This window comes from Phoxinus phoxinus (assembly GCF_949152265.1).
Source record: "Phoxinus phoxinus genome assembly, chromosome: 1".
NCBI classification, from domain to species: domain Eukaryota; kingdom Metazoa; phylum Chordata; class Actinopteri; order Cypriniformes; family Leuciscidae; genus Phoxinus; species Phoxinus phoxinus.
The window spans coordinates 20,954,638-20,972,856 of NC_136876.1; the positions used below are offsets into that span (position 1 = coordinate 20,954,638).

Here is an 18,219-nt window from a genome sequence, read left to right on the forward strand (position 1 = left end):
TAAAAGCAAGATGATAACATAAGTTATAACCGTAATGCAGCATATATTCACTGGCTCTGTAGGCATTTTACAACAGTTCCCACACGAGCACCGGTACAGCGATTTATAGATTGTCATGACGGAACATGCAACATCAACCATTTCATCAATTAACCATTCAGAAACGTCCTGTCGCATTCTACATGTTGTCACTTCTTCTTGAGTCTCATTGTCAGACTATGTGGACTATGGTTAGAACATATAAGGCTAAACTCTGACAGTTATGACAATACTGGCAGTTTCTGACATTTTCAGTGCGTGCGATTGTCCTGTTTTGTTGTTGCCGGTATGCTGGAGCATGAGCATGAGCTCCAGCTCATTTGCATTTAAAGGGACACACACAAAAAGTGGCAATTTTAACATTATATGAAAAATTATTTTAAAAAATTATAATTTTTTTACATGTGCATCTATATCCATGTTGTTCAATGTTTTTCCAGGTGATGTATAAATGAGGAGAGTGGTGAGCTTGTCCCAAGGGGAAGGCCTTCAAAAGCAAAAAAATATTTCTGCTGAGGCACTTACGATGTATTAAAAACGAGGTAAGAGCATTGTAACCTGACAGGATGGAAATAGAAGAGTGAGAGAGAGAGAGAGAGAGAGAGAGAGAGAGAGAGAGAGAGAGAGAGAGAGAGAGAGAGAGAGAGAGAGAGAGAGAGAGAGAGAGAGAGAGAGAGAGAGAGAGAGAGAGAGAGGTACCTCCTCATTAAAAATAAAAGAAGGTGTTGCATAAGCTATGGGTGAGGTTGGGTGAGTGAGAGAGAAGGGGAAAGGAACGAGATACGACAGAGTAAAACCGGGAGATGTTATTTGGATAAAAAGCCAAGGAGGACTAATCAATGGAGTGTCTGGAAGAGGGCCAGAGAATGCTTGAGTAGCCAGATTTACCTTTCATCAGATTAAATCGTACTCCATGGATTATGCTAATCGCCTGGCGGAAGGAATAGAAATAGCTTCCTCTCACTCCGTGTCACTGGCGTTAAAGCATGGTGCCAGTGTGTGTTTGTATACGTGTGTGTTTATTTACACTTGATCCCCTTATGCAGCAGTTAGCTTAGTTTGTTTAAAAGCAGCTAGGCAATTGTTAATCACAATTCCCAGCACAGTCAGGTTTGAATTTGACAATAAGATTAGAGCGCACAGGATTGTTTTTTAATTGTAACACCCTAGACAAGGGGTATTCAATTAAAGTTTCCAAGAGGTCCGCTCTCTATATTTCCTTGGTCCGGACGATACTCTTTTGGATCAGCATTTCCATCGGGGCAGCCTTTGTACTTTGTAAAAGAAAAAAAGCCTATACATTTAAAATAGTCATCCAAGATGTAAATCTTGGGCGCCGAGAGCCAACACAGTGATGTCTAAAAATAAATCTCAAAAATTGACCCGAAAAAGTAAATATTTATGAAAACTCCATATGAATATAAAAAGGTAAGATAATATTCAAATGTTTTATCAGGCTATTATTATTATTATTCTTTTTACATTTAGACACCTACGTGCATGACACATAGACTGAGAAAACATACTGGGGTGCAGGGAAGAAAAGTATGGACCATTTTTATATTTTGCTCAAAGTAATAAACTACCAAAAAAAAAAACAATCTAATAATCAAAATGCTCATCAATGATCTGCAGCTCTTAAAGCCGCATTACGCTTTACGTCTTTAGCGGGAAAGAGAAGCAATGCGCACAGAACGGAAAGAGCTTGAATGAAGCACTCTAAAATATTTTATAGAGGTGGTTTGAGGTGGTGGTTTGGCTCTAAAATATTAGAGGATATAGCGCCTAAATATCATTACGACCATATATAAACGACCCTGAGCGCTTGTGGTGTGAACCGCTCCATTGTTTTGACGCGCTGCTCACTTTAATCTGTAGAAACTGTAAAATGTCGCAATTATGCACCATAGTCCGGATGGAACCGGACCGCGGTCCGCCATATGAATACCACTGCTGAACGTGAATCGTGTGACATGTCAAAAGTAAATTGTTTACATTTTAATCAATAAATCTACATTGAAAGCGGTAGAAACAACATATACTGAATGAACCTAAATACTTAAATGTACTACAGGAACATTTAAAAAAAAATGTTTTATTTATTAATAATAATAATTATTGTTCTTTTCTTTAATGCTGGAATGACCCTGGACCTATCTATTTTAGTCACACTACATAGATATATATGTTTCTGTCGCTGCTTGTGTTTTAATCGGGAGTGAAGGGGAGGACGGGGGCCGGGAAGGATGAGGAGGATATATATAATTATCTATATACATTTTTTTAAATGCTTCTTTACTTGTTGGCTATTTCTCATGTGATGGAGGATCTGTACAGGTGAAAAGTTCTGCAGACAAAAGCTTTGATTGCCTATTTCCTCCAATCACTTTCCTGCACCTTCATACACAGCTCTGTACTTCCACAACAACAGAAGACAATCATTTAGAGAGACCCAAGCTTGTAATAGTTGGCCCACTGGAAGATGTTTATCGCAATATGGAATTCTCTTTGGTCCAAATAAAAAAGAAGAAATGTTAAAACGAAACCATGCTGCTTTTCGAAACCTTGTCTACTGTACGTATTGAAAAAAAAAAACGACCCCATTTCCACCATAGCAGGGGGTCTTTCCTGGCTTCAAACTCCTTCCCCTTTGTCTTTCCCGCTTTCCTCTACACCTCCGCCTCCTCCTCCCCGGCCCCCATTCTCCCCTTCACTCCCAGAAGAGATTAAACACAAGCAGCGGCAGAACACAGTCTGCCTGTGAAAAGCGCAGTTATAAATAGCCCTGGATTAATAATGCTCTGGGGGGAGTGGAGGGGAGCGAGGGGGGATGGGGGGGCACGCTGCGCTTTTAAAAGTGCGCAAATCTATTTTAGGACACTACATTGCCAGGCGGCTGTGCTTCTCTCTTTCCCTCTCTCGCTGTTCCCTCCCTCCCATCTCGGATCGGCATTATAGACGTCTGAGATGAATGCAGCATGTAGTTTCTTTGCAGAAACATAAGGACCCTCGTGAAAAGCATGTTGTTAGCCTCAATAATGTCATAAAAGCTCTGCCCAAGGACTCCAAGCAAGGACAATCTATAGATGTGCTGTGGTCTAAACCAGCACCTAACCAGAAAATAATCTGACAATGAGTTACACAATCTAGCTGAAGCACTGAAACATTTTTAAGGATAACTTTCCATCGAAAAACAGTGTTTAAGTTGACATCTAACCGCTATATCCTCAGGGACGATATCCCTCATGGCAGCAACAACCTAACGCTCTCCTCTCCTCTCTCCCGAAGGGCTTTCCTTTTGTTTTCAGAGCTCAGTTGAAAGAGAAACTTACAGCTGACACAATTTGCTGACACCATTTCCTGCTTTCATTCCAGCCAGGGGAGCTTTATTTTAGCAGTTAGTCCAAAGCCCTGTTGTGCAGAGACAAAGAGAGACGTTGACAAAGAGGAACAGACATATAGAGAAAGAAAAAGAGTAGGGATGTTCTGATATCGTCGATACGTAAAAAATACTAATTCAAGTTGCATGAGATTATTGTGTGACAAGAAACAAAAAAACGGACAAATTTAAAACAAAAAAGTATTATATATATATATATATATATATATATATATATATATATATTGCGTGTGTGTGTGTGTGTGTGTGTGTGTGTAAAAGTATTGGGACACCTGACCATTACACCAACAGGGACATTGCATTCTAAATACAGACATTATGGAGTTGGTCCTCCCTTTGACGCTATTACAGCTTCCACTCTTCTGGGAAGGCTTTCCACAAGATTTTGCAGTGTTTCTGTGGGATTAGAAACTTATACTTTTATACAAATGATATATAACCGTTACCCAGCAAAAATGTTATATTATAATATAATATGTGTTTTTATATTTTTAAATTATACCTATACATACAAACACACACACACCCCTACAAGAGAGATAGAAAGAGGACACTAAGTGAGAAAGAGAAAGCTAAGGACGCTGAGGTAGGACCTCAAGGACAGTCATTAATAAATGTGCCTGCACTTCTCTCTGTTCTGCAGAAGCATCTCTGTTGGTAAGCTTTGGGACACAGCAGTGAATCATGGGATGTGTTCCCCCAGCACAGAAACAAACTAGGGGCTTATAAGGTGCAGGCCTGTGTTAGATTCAAAAAAAGAGACCGTACACACACACCCACAGCAAGAACGAGATACATTTGTACTATAAACCAACAATATTCAGGGACCTGGATTCACAAAACATTAAGAATAAAATTATTCTTAACTGCTATTTGTCGTCTTATTTTCTAACTTAAGAAAAAAAGATGAGAACATTTTGTATTCGCAAAAGATTTTCTTAAGAAAGTTTGGTAACTTCTTTAGTTTAGGGTCCAATTCTCACTATTAACTAGTTGCATCTTAGCATGCATATTACTAGAATATTGGCTGTTTATTAGTACTTATAAAGCACATATTAATGCCTTATTCTGCATGACCATATTCTACATCCCTTAATGCTACCCAATAGGGGTCGTTAACCTCTTCAAAACAATAACAAAGGTTGATGATGCAGTGAATGAGCATGGAATCACGGAACTTGTCGTCATGCCGATGGATCTAATAATGTTTATGGATGAGTGAATACATTCATGTGTTTTAACATGACTATGGTATGAAGCAGGCCGCGATTGCTAATAAGAGACAGATATCAGCGACTCACGCGCGTCCTGTGGATATAAAGGAATGAGGTTTCACTCTGTCTACTACACTATCATACTAAACAGCATTTGAGTGTGTTGAAAGTTATAATGTTATTCTATATGTTAGTTTGTTGGCTGTATGAGACTAGCAGTAAGCTAGATCAACATTAGAATATTATACTGATCATATTCTGACATTTCATCATGTTGAGCTATATAACATTGATTCGTTTTATGTACATTTGCTCACCTGTCTAATAAAGCACATGCAAGAACGGCGTCTCTGTCAAATCGAAGTTTGTCGCGAAGCTCTCGCCATCTCGAAAACGCCACGCCGATATTGATCCTCGTTTTATTTCTCCTTTTGTCCCAAAGTCTGCTTGCTATGGTCCATAATGTTGACTTTGAACGGAACAACAACAGCGTGCCGCTAGACATCACATAGTTGTTCACGTCTGTTGCCGTGCCTACCGTGGCAGTACAAGCGGAAACCAGGGATAACGCAGATATTACGTCATTGACAGGCGACAAGTGACGGGCACTATTTAAAATTGTGAATTTCTCAGAATTTACAAATTCTTGGAAACATTTAGGATAATGTAAGTACACAATTCAACGAAATATATAACACTGTGCAAGTGGTTTTTGGATATTTAAAAACATATATCTTACATATTGTACCTTTAATAAGCAGTAATTAGGAGTTTATTAAGGCAAAAGTTGTTGTTAATAGTTAGTTAGTAAGAATTAGACCCTAATCTAATGTGTGACCAAATGTTCTTATCTTTTTTCTTAAGATTGTTCTTAAAACATTTAAGAAGTATTCATATTCCTGAAAAGAATATTCTTAAAAACAATCGTATATAACTTCTTAAAGTTAGGATAACCCAAAACCTGTCTTAAATCCCCAAAGGTAAGGTGTTTAATGAATTGACATGAACTTATTACTAGTACCAGAAATGTGGACAAGTGATTCAGATCGATCATTAACATTGCATTAGACTGAACGCGCAGGTTATACATGATTCATTCACTCTTGAAAGAGCGCAAGAAAGATGGAGCGCAAATGAATGGGAAAGACCGCTGCATCTTGAGACAAGCTCTTTTAAAATAACTATCTTAACTTGACACCGTGCATTAAAATCACAACGTGATTAAAATTAACTCCCGTCAAGCCAAGCGCTTTTGATAACTACGCTAATATGCCGGGAGCGCAAAAAGATGGCCTTTGAGGAGTTTTTAATTCAGCAAGTCTCCAGGAACACTGTGCAAGTGTTCCTCAATCAAATAACACCAAAGCTTATCGTTTTCTTCTTAAGAAAAAAAAAAAGATGCTCTTAAGAAAATATTTGAGAACTTAAGAATTGTTATTGAGTGCAAGAATTTGCACTTAGAAACATTCTTACGAACTCTTAGAATTTATCTCTCAAGAATTGTCTTGCTTTTCGTGAATCCGGCCCCAGGACAGAATGAGGGGAAGAAAAAAAATATGGTGGTTTGCCTTCAAATAAAAACTGTCAGTAGAAACCACACGGCAATGAGCAAATAATCGCTGTAAGAAAAAGTTGCAATCAATCAATTAGGACTTTAGTGGAAGGGGTGACGTTTTCTAAAACCAACAGGGCTGATTACTTTTTCCTTAAATGTACTTCATTTTTATAAATAGTTTGTGGTTTCATATTGATTTTACTGCTTTTTTGACTGAAACGAGTTCTTGCCTCCCTGGAGGAACCATTTATTATTTGAGCTCTTTGGGCACTCTCTACCATCCCCCTGTTTTAAAGTCTATTTTGCAGAGAGCCCAGTTTACGTCATGGTTATTTTCTTTAGCAACGGTACACCAGCTACGCTTCAGAAGAGAAACGAGTGGGAGAGATGGAAAGGCAGAAAGAGAGAGAGAGAGAGAGAGAGAGAGAGAGAGAGAGAGAGAGAGAGAGAGAGAGAGAGAGAGAGAGAGAGAGAGAGAGAGAGAGAGAGAGAGAGAGAGAGAGAGAGAGAAAAGCATGAATATTGCTTTCCAGAAATAGCACACAGCGACGTGCGGTAGGCTGCCCTGTCAAATCGGTCCTGCATCCTCTCCTTGTTAACGGCACATAGATGAACGAGCGCGAGAGAACTAGGAGAGAGAGAGAGAATCAAATGGACTCGGTCAGATCCAGCCAATGGTTTGCGACACTGAGACCAAAACTGGAGGAAAAGAAGAGTAAAAAAAAAGTACTGGGTGATATTTACATCCTTTGGAAGGGCTTCTTGGCAGCTTAAACTTGGGGTTTGAAGCTGGTAAGGGAGAGTTACAAATAGCCAGTGTGATTTATGGGCCCCAGGAACCTCCGATGCCTTGGCAGGCCTAAAGGAGGGGTAGGCTCCCCTCGTCCTGGGAAAACAAGCAACCAGCAGTTCCTTGGTGGAAGCCCAAAAAAAGACAGCTGTAAAAAAAGGGAAAGAGAGGGCTTGTGCACCACATGATGTTAGTTCATAATGACTGTTGATCCATAAGGCATGCGGACAATGACGTCAATTAAAGTGGATAATGACACTGCTGAAAGTCAATAGCATTTATCGGCTAATGCATGTCGATTTGTTCACGTCACGCTTGCCGAATGGTGCCATCTTTTATTTTAGCGAGAGAGCAGTGCTTTTTATTTTTATTGTTGGCCTTTTAATTATTTATAGGTCAGCTGAGAGAAGACAGCATATTATGGGAAAAGTGGGGCTAATGTTATCGGGATATGGCGCCAGTTTGAGCACATGCACCAACCGTTAGGCTCAATTTGTATTCCTGTTGCTTTGTGCGTGGAAGATTACGTATAAGGTTTTCACAACTAATTGCATGATGATCATTAAAATCTTATACTAAAAACATTTTTTTAAAAAAAAGAGTAATAACAAAAGTCAAAAACAAAAATAAAATAAAATGTTTTAAATGCTAAGTGTGAATTTATGCTTACAATATCACAGGCCTTGGCTTGTCCACACCAATAAGTTTTCGTTTTAAAACTCATCTTTTTCCCTACGTTTTGGCCTTCAGTCCACACTGGTTTTTGTCAACAAAGATGAAGCATTTTGAAAACGCTCTGTTAAAGATGAGATATTTTGCCAAACAAAATGATCCTGCTAGAAGAATAGCATGAGAGCTTCATTATGTGTTCCGTCTATATCATCTCAGTGAGTGCTTATGAAGTTTTTCGCATGTGCAATACGATTAATTTGCCATTTTCTGACGTTTCAGTGTGGATGTGAAACTTCTGAAAAACACTTGAAAATGCGGATTAATGTTGATGTACTGTAGCAGCAATGTACAGTATGAAAATTGATATTTTGAGATCTGCTAAAGGTTACATGAAAGATTGTTATTAAATAATTTAATTAATATTGTTATAAAACTTGCATGCAAATGAAAATGTAAAAATATGCAGAAATGAGCATGCACAATTAAATATAGAAGGCTAGATATAGGTCAGTCAGTATTGAATATTTAATTGTGCATGCTAATTTTTCTCTATTTTCTACAATTAGATAACCTTTGCCATCTAACACTTAAAGTTGATACTTAAAAGTCTAATATTTTAATAAAACTATTAAACTTAAGCAAATCTCTAAACTAGTATCCATTTTTTATACAGCACATTATAATGTTGTGATGCACAAGTTGACATTTAGCATCTATAATGATTAATTTTAGCCTATAATATTCTATTTTCTATTTATTTTTGACAAAATATTACATTTTAATATCTGCCTTGTACCTGCATTGGTAACGGTAGTGGGAGAACCAGTCCATACTGATGACAGCTGAATCCATTGTCATTTGTAGGCATCATATGGCACTAAACTTGAGCCACCAACTCCATTTCCCATCACCCCCCTCCTTCCCCATCAGCCCCAAAACAGTGTCCCATTCAACACCAAAACCTCTACCAATCATAGCGTGAGCTGCGTATGCCCAACCACCATTCCTTAGGGCTCTGGTTCAAATGGTACAACCTTTCATGAGAAGGAAAAAAAAGCAGAGAAGAAGATGAAGCCACATGCAAAGCATAAACATTCAGACGATGAAATGTCATCGCTAAGTAGCAGGCTGAGTGCCGGCCACTGTTTACAGGTTCTATAAATGCACCAGCATTGACGTCAAACGCTTGCATGAGAGGAATGTTGTTTTCTGGGTAAACTTCAATGTGTGGTGCGGAATTCATCTCACACCACTTTTTAGAAAGAAGCAGAGAGGGGGTCGCAGAGTGTATTCCAGCAGAAAAAATAAAGATTTTCCCCCCTCAAAAAAGACATGAAATATATATCAAGGTGGTGTTATGGTTTTTCAAGTTAGTATTGATTAATTTTCAAATACTAATAGCAGTACTTTCACATTACTATTCTGCAAGCATTCGGGTGGGATGGGGAAAAGCTCCTCTAGAACTAGAACCTTTCGAAATGATCATTTAATCATGACCATTAATATTAAAATGATTAATTATTAGCATTATTCATATTCAGTCTAAACAGCAGAGGAACAGGTGGCCCTGACAAAATGCCACCAACAGTGGTTTCAATTCTCTGGCCTGAACTGCCTCTGGTGGGTACAAAAACTCCCAATATCCCAAATCCCAACACTTTTGATTCTTCTTGCAAACAATTTCATTTGGGTGACCGGCAATTGAGAAAGTCAGAGAGGGAACTAGATCTTTGCTTTGAATATCAGCCTCAACTCTACAGATCTCCTGAGGGGTTTGGATGGCATGTTTTGTAGAAAGTTTATTCTTTTTCTTATGAAACTATTTCCAGTAAAGGATATTAAAGGATATCTGGAATTTACAGTCATGGGTCATTTGGCAAGAGAAACAAAATGGATCTGTCTCTATGTTTGAGCAGTTTTTTTCTCCTAGTATCCATGTTTGAGTAACCATGCTTGCTGCTATTTCTTATTAAGACGAGAAAAGAAATGAAGATGAGCAGAACATACAGTACAGCAGCCAACATTTCTAAACCATTGTTTTCTATTAATATGCGCACATCACCACCACTATTAAGCGTCCATCGTCTGTGCCCTGGTAGAGTTTCAGAGGTTGCAGAAATATCTTCCACGCCACTCATATAATTTTCCAATAAATTCAAACAAAACCTTCAAAAAACAAAGGAACATACATAATGGGCCCTATTTTAACGATCTGAAACGCAAGTGTCAAAGCGCAAAGCGCAAGTAACTTTGTGGGCGGATCCCGGCACTGTTGCTATTTTCCCGGCGGGATAAATGACTCTTGCGCCCGACGCAAATCTAAAAGGGGTTGGTCTGAAGTAGCTTCATTATTCATAGGTGTGGTTTGGGCGTAACGTGAAATAAACCAATCAGAGCGTCCTCTCACATTCCCTTTAAGAGCATGCGCGCTTGTTCCATGGCGGATCGCTATTATAACGGCGGATTTGCCAGCGCGCGCCAGGAGCGGTTCACAGCCGAGGAGGCCGACGTTCTCGTCAGGGCCGTAAAACACAGAGAAGTGACATTGGGGATGATGGGAGAAACCCACCCAAATTAGCTTCGGTTAAACAGGCGTATAATTTGGGTAAATGTGTAGCCTAATCTAGATTTTTTTTTTAAAATCTAGATAGATCTTTTTCACATCTTCACGGACACAACCTCCCTCGTGTGTTAATATTTTTCCTTGTAATAATGTATGATTTGCAAAAATGAAAACTGCTGAGTCTGTTTATAATTATTAGAGAATCAAAGTGGATGCAAAATAGGAATGATACATGCGTCGGTGTTCCAAGTCAATTGCGCTGGGTGCAAGATAGGGCCCAATATGTTTTCATTATAAATGTGACTTTTAGTGGGTTGACAGCTTAAATAAAGCCTAGGCTACATAAAAACAAAAATGTATCAATATAAAATGCAATACATTTTTCTAGTTTGCAGCTGTAATGTATCTTTATTGAATTATGTTAAATCTCATCATCTGTTGACTTTTATTCTTGTTCAATGTGCACCCCCTTAAAGGGATTGCTCACCCAAAAATAAAAATTCTGTATTCATTTACTCACCCCAACTGGCCATAGGATAATGTCCAAATAAAAAAAAATTATGACAAAATGGCCAAATCAAAATTATATTGGATATAAACCGATGTGGCTCTTTTGACGTATAGTAAGTAAATATGCAATTACCCAGAAAACCCAAGCAACAACAAGAAATGAAGTGTAGACTTGTAAAGAATCTGACACAACAACCAGGACACGACCGCAAAGAACAGGCCTCACCCCTCACCAATTTATGCATATTGTTGTCTGCAATACTATCTTGCATCCAGAAATATCCCTGAGTGCCATAAGAAGACTACACTATACTAAAACCCAATAATAGTAGATAATAACATGAGACCAGTGAGATATTATTAGCTCATCATGTGTAGGGTACAAACAGAACATCTTGGAGTATATATATATATACTGTATACTATGTCCACTCTGCTGCACAATGTCCTCAATCTGAACTGAATGTTCAGTGTCCGCTATTATCTCCTGATACTGAACTACTAGTGAAGAGAAGAACATTTTAACATTCATTATTTTCCATATTGAGTATCTTTTTGTTAAACCTAAAATAAGCTTCACCTGTCAACACCATTGACAAAGCTTCCAACTTTCCCTTAATGATTATGTGATGCATTTTGTAGCCCAACACAGATTTTTTAACCCGTGAAAAGAACACAACCCGGAAACAACATTGATAACTGCTACGCGAAGAAAGAGCAACAGATAAACAACTGATCAACCACTGAATCACTGATAGACTGACTCATGTCTGTCAACCACGACACCAAGTGCCCAGCAGTTTGAGAATAGACCTCAAAGTAGGTGTTGAAAGGTTATAGTGGGTGGAGCTAATGCATTCAGTGCCCTGAAAGCTCCAGTTGTCATTCAAGACATGGGGGTGAGACCATAGGGCTGTAAACAGGCAGCGCTTATTATAGCACAGGGCATCACTAGGGAGACAGTTGACTGGCCATGGTTGAAACGATACACCTAAATTTAGAGCTCTTAATATAGGCGGCTATAAGAAAGCACACTTGGAATGCAAATGAAAGTGCAAATGAAAAATTTCAAATGAAAAAAAAAAAAAACTTTTCTGAAACTATTTTTCTTGTTGTCTGACATTTAGATCATCTGTCAAACCACAGTTACATTCTTTTGCATTAATGAAAGAATCAGTAACAATGTGTTAAAAACTGCATAATAGTACATACATGCATAATATAAAATGAGTTTTCCAGCAAAAACATGTTTTATTTGTGGCTACATTATAACTGTATAATCCCCAGCTTGTTGCAAAAAGGCATAACTTTTTAAAAACATTACTTAAAATACAAATTGATCATTCTTTTATGGTGTAGGCAGTGAACATTTTATCAGGGAAAGTAGAAAAGTTAAAATCTGATTTACTGGCCCACCTTATAAGCCAACAGAAAACAAAAATCTATGGATAAAAATAAAGGTTTAAGAGCCAAGAAATACAATAAATTACCAAAGTCCTAAGGGTTGCTATCATTGTACTTTGTGTTTCACATTGACTTTATTACTCAGGGCCTTTTTTGCATAACCATTTATTGCCAACGTTTCCCAGTGCCAAATGACAGCATGGCCTTGCATGACAATTCCAGTCTGTTTGGCTAAATCCATTTGCTATTTCTGGCATATAACTCAGATGGCACTTGTATACCCAATACGCCATCCATATACGCTATCGTTAATGTAGCATTGTTTGCATGTCCCATTACTTACAAAAAAATATTGATATTGCTTCATGGTTATTTAGGAAATTTGCCAGAGATCTTTATATGTGGTTTATACCAGGAAAATTAATGATATAATATCTAAAACATATACAGAATGCAGGTGGTGAACCGAGAGGACGGGGGCATGTCAAAGTCATGATTGATTTCTATATCAGCACCCCATTCAATACATTTATGTAATGTTTCGGCTGCAGTGTTGACTGTTTCTGTCTCTGATTTCAAAGATACTGTTCTTTGCCTTTGTTTGAAGTGATTGACACAACACAAACTACTATTATGGTCTACATTTCTGCAACGCAGATTAAACAGACCACAGAACAAAGCCGTTTCAATTGTCTGAATTTCTTTCCAATCAAACCCGTTTAATCTTAGCAGGGGTTTTCTTTATCACAAAGTCAACTGTTTAAAGTTGCATTTAAAAAAATTCTCTTTATTCTCTAGGACTGTTTTACGGTCACATGTTTTCAGTCAGATAAAAGCTCGGACGGGCAGCCACCAGTCGGTCATCAAATCTGCAATCCATCTAATCCATAATGATTCAGCAGGATGTTGCAAGGTTTTTTTTTCCATTACATAACACAGGTACAATTAATTAAAAACCTCCTCAGGGAGTATCGACTTATAATGATTCGATCCCAGTTCAGCAAGTTTAGAAGATCAGCTCAGCTTATCCGGTAAATTCATCGTAGCTTGCAAAATCTGCAAAGAAATGTTCCAGCACTGGTGAGGGAACTCATTTGGCCTCAATCATAAAGTACTTAAAGGTACACCAACTATTTTTTTTTGACCGATGTCAGAACATTTCTTTGTAGAGTCTGCAAATTTGAAAGCGTCTGCTGGAACAAAACACATCCACACATGTCAGACACCTCCCGGTTGAATATTTTACAGAATGTCTTGCAGCTATTCCACTTATAAACAAACTAAGTGACCAGTTTAACCAGTAACCACAATTACACAGACAGATGTCTAGACGCGTACAATAATTGTGCAATCCCTGATGCAATACATTGTGTTCCATAATCAGAACACATGCTGTACTTGATGTGTTACAGCATATGCGGATGAGTGTCAGGTTCCCTTTACGACAATTAGACATGTCAGCACTCTATACACTAGTGTTGAAGAGTAAACAACTATGACACATGTTTTGTTAAAGGAGAAGGTTCTGCTCTTTTGACATTTTTTGTCTATCCTAAAGGAATTTTATTGGATTTTACTCATACTTTGGAACAAAAGCACCCTGGGAATTTTCTTATAGGATTCCAACAAAACACACACAAAAATAGTTTTAGAAAAAAATAATGGTAACTTTAAAAAAAAAAAAAAAATTATGTTGGTTAATATTAGTTAATGCATTAATGTTACAGTAACTAACAACAGACAACATGTTTAGAGCATTTATTAATCTTGGGTAATATTAATTTATGAATGACTATTGTTACGTTTTGTTTTATCAATTATTATTGTTGATTCAACTTTGTTCATAATCCAGTAACTGATTTGAATTTAGCTTCAAACGTTTAAAATGCATTAGTACACTAACATTCAAATATTCAGGGTCAGTACGATTTTTAAAAAGAAATGAATACTTAAATCACACGATACACTTTATCATAAAGTTTCATTTGTTAACATTAGTTAACTACATTAGTTACCATGAACTAACAATATAACACTTCTACAGCATTTAATAATCTCAGTTAATGTTCATTTCTACATTTACAAATACATTATTAAAATCAAAAGTTGTATGTCAACATTTGTTAATGCTCTCTGAACTAACATGAACATTAACAAAGTTAGTAAAAATGCAGTAAAAATATATTGCTCTTTGTTAGTTCATGTTAGTTAATGCATTAACTAATGTTACTGTCATTGTAAAGTGTCACCGATTTGTTTAAGTTACCAAGATATATGATGAAGACAAAGGGAACATAATTAAAATAAAACAAAGTATAATATAAAGGATCCACTTTCTAACTCTGTACAATAATGAAAAATATACATTTGTTATTTAAATGGAAAAACTTCTTGGGTAGAATTGTCAACACTAAACTGAACCCTTACAGTAAATCTAGTTCAATTGTTGCCCTGGCCTAAATCAACAGAGAAATGCATTAATACATTTCAAAAATATACAAAGGGATCCCTTCTACAAATAAAGAGGTGAATGGATCTAAAATAATGGCGAATCTATCTATTTGAACAGGTGACAGATAAACAGGGCCAGTGCGAGGCAAAAGAAGCGCTTGCACACCCACACACTGTTATATAGTCATTCCTCTGTGTTGATTCAAGCGCAGGTGAGAGATGGCCAAACCTCGCAAAGCTCTGACGGGAATGTTGACGTCACTTCTGACAAGGACGAGAGACAAGTTTGCTCTGCCAATATAAGGCTAAGAGCTTCTTGAACTCTGAGGAACAAAATTATATTATTTTAAAATCTGAGAACATAAAAAAAAAACTGCTTCAAGTTCAAATTCACAGTGGTCATTTGCAACTGGTTAAATACTTTCAGGAGCATTCGAAACCACGTGTTGACCGTAAAAATCTTAACCTAATATCCTCAACAGATTAACCAGCCGAAGAGAATGAACAAATTAGCAAAAGAGTGACATTGGTCATGGTACTGTGTGAAGGAAAAGCAGCCACCTTTGTTTCAGGTTTACACCATGACCCTCGTGGTTTTACCCAATACATAGCTTGACCCATACAAAACAAAGTCAAGGTGTAGCCACAGCACGACTGTTGTGCTATCAAAGAAACATCAACACCTTTGACTTCAATGCATCTTCAAATGAGAGCAAAGCAAGCACATTTCTACCTGCCACCCCAAACCAATACACTTCTCTTCAAGCATGCTTGCATTTGTGTATCTGCTTCTCTCTAGCCCGTTATCTCTCTCTCTAACTCACCAGTGCTAGGCATGCTGGTGCTTCTGGATTGAGGAAGCAGCTCCACGGGTCGCTCTCTGCTGGACGTGCTGTCTGAAGAAAAGCAGGATTCGGTCTCATAGATCGTCTGCAACATTGCGCACAGTCCCGGTACGGTTGGCTTCAAAAGCATGCCAGTCTCAAAATACCGCCACACAATAAATGCAAAAATACAGCAAAATCAACATGAAAAAGGAGATGGCAACCCACTCTCCATCAAAAAAAGTGAAAAACGCAAACACATTTGAAGGAAGAGGGAAAAAGGCAGTGCGTCCTTTTTTTTACCAAAATGTACATGCATGCAAAGAATCATCAACCGCTTTGCCCGTTAGCTCCATGGTTTAATAAAAAAATAGATCAAATAAAAAATGCAAGCAGAACCAGTCTCTGTGGGAAGGAAATGCCGTAGACAAATCCTTAAATTGTCAGCTGTACGACACACAAACGAGTCTATTCATTAACCACATCACCTTCTTGTCTAATCGTCTATGTCAGAAACAAACTGCTAATTCACGCCGACAAGTCCGAGTGTGGCTTGTGTCCAAGTCCCCCCTGTCTGAGCGTGCCTGTATCCTTCAATCATCTGAAGTTAAGCATGTGGTATCGGCAGACTCCAAAAGAGAGACTTCCCCATGACGAAACGCGACGGAGCTTGGAAAGACGAGATGAAAGCCACCGAAACAGGAGAGACGATCACAAAATAGATCACTGGGGGATTTTTTTTTGCCTGCCGGTCTCTCTGTTCCTTCCTTCCCCTCGCCTCTCTGAACAGCCAGCCAGTCTTCGCTACAGCACAGTACAACTCGCTCTCCTGATGAATGGGCTTAAAGTGAACCGTCCGACGTTGTTCTGTTTAGTGTGACTGTTGCTTTTGTGTATTTGTTTAAAGCCGAATCTCTGCAGCTTCACCCGCTGTGCGTGGCGAACGGGAGAGCAGAGGTGTAGAGACGTGGAGTTTACAAACAGACTGGAGCTGCTTCAGGCTGCTGGAAATAGCTGCCGAGCGACAGGGGAGGGGCGGGACCGTGCTATAAATAGAGTCGGGAGCTGAGAGCTTGCTCGGAGAAAGAGAGAGAAAGGGAGAGGAGGGAGGGGGGAAAGAAGATGGAAGAGAGGGGATGGTTGATTGTTTGTCACGTAAATAAAGGAGCCAAAAACAATAATAGGAGCCAAAAAAGGAGCCAATCTGACACAAGACCGTGACAGGACTGGAGGAGTGAGACCAAACAGAGTTTAACTTGATAATACAAGCCAACCCGAGAGCAAACGAGATACAAAGCAACACGAGCGCTGCTAAATTTGTGCCAATGCACGCTGTAATGATTGGAACTAATTCACGCATTTGAAACACAAGCGTTTAAATCTAAGCTTTTGGTTCTGAGAACTGCTTGCTGTTTACACAAGGAATTTGCGTCAGCACTATTGACACAAGGGTCACCGTTTCACAAGCGCATGTGGGTTAAAAGACTAGGGTGGCCAATACAGCATTACCAAACCTGCGAGGGCACTGGATTTATCATTCAGATCAACAGCAGCAACTTACAAAGCACAAAAATGGTAAATTAGCCATTTATTAAAAAGGAGAATAATTAGAAAAATGTGTGTTTAAACTGTATTGATAAAAAAATCAAATAATATGTGACCCCTGTGCTGTCGAAATGCACATTTTCCAATAGATAATGGTGCCCTGTCAAAAAAGAGACCAGAATGATGTCTGGAGGTGAATTTAAATCAGTAATGTACTAAATCTTTGTGACGTTAGGTTTGAGGACAGCAAAATGCATCTATTGTGAAATGCGCCATTGATTTCATGTCCTCCTGAATGATACTGTATATGACAAGGTTATCGGGCATCTGCGTTCTGCATCAGCTTAGAGACCCACTGCCTAATGGTAATGGGCATTGCATTTATTATACAAGACAGACAGACCTGTTGCACAAGCACAAAGCTCCAGAAAAGATGTGTCAAGACTAAAAAAGAAAGATAAAACGAATCAGTTTCACAGTTTTCTTACAATGACGGCTAAACATTTGATTCATGCAAGGAAAGTTGGTCGCATACCAATATTAAAGGGTAAGATTTATCCAGAGCGCCTAAATTAGACCTCTGACGTGCTTTTCTTAGAGCAGTCTGTCACCATGACCACTAGTGTGTTGGAGAGTGAAAATGGATTTGGCTTAAGAGCAGGCAACAATCAAAGAGAAGCTTTGTCAAGCACTTGTTTGAAAAAAGGACGTGTTTAAAAACAACATGGCACAGATGTGCACGACACGTACCCAGCGTCGACTATCATTGCCTGGCCATAGGGTGGGATCTAAGAGGGCAAATACAGGCTGCGCACATGTGTGTGTGTTTACGCTGGCGAAATCAAAGCAGTCAACTTTCAATGCGTTGGCACCCATTGCAGGGCCAACACATAATTTGATCTGAGGCTGTAAATAGAAGCAAGTTTTCGACAGCATGCAGCATGATCAGTGTGTACGTATGCAGTGCATGCTTGCATCTTGCAAATCGCTTAGACTTTGCACTTGTTGCTCTTTAGGCATGCCTAACTGCTATCTGTCCCACAGCTGCACGCACGTTGAAGATTTTACTTGGTCCTTTTAACTTCAGTCTCGTCTGTTTGCTTTAGTTTCCAGCCACCCCTGTTATTTATAGGTGGATGTACCTTTTAGGCTTACTGACGTTAGTTGGGCTTATATTTAGCCATGGGGAGGTGGTGGGGGGGGAGCGCACCACTTGTTTTTAAGCCCCTTTTTTTTACGAGTGATGAACTCA

The 18,219-nt window shown here is 38.6% G+C and overlaps 1 protein-coding gene across 10 annotated transcripts in view; it reads right to left on the minus strand.

Annotated features, from left to right (window-relative positions):
* hdac5 (histone deacetylase 5) overlaps positions 1–18,219 on the minus strand; it is a 78,194-nt gene that overhangs the window by 31,414 nt on the left and 28,561 nt on the right. For 4 of the 10 annotated variants that reach the window (XM_079630139.1, XM_079630136.1, XM_079630138.1 and 1 more), the window contains exon 1: positions 15,423–16,409. The exons of 5 other annotated variants lie outside the window; for them this stretch is intronic. In XM_079630139.1, coding sequence (XP_079486265.1) covers positions 15,423–15,573 — 151 coding nt within the window. In that variant the 5' untranslated portion in view covers positions 15,574–16,409. Of the gene's footprint in view, positions 1–15,422; positions 16,410–18,219 lie in introns of those variants that run through there. One more of the 10 variants, XM_079630137.1, reaches the window with a different exon arrangement.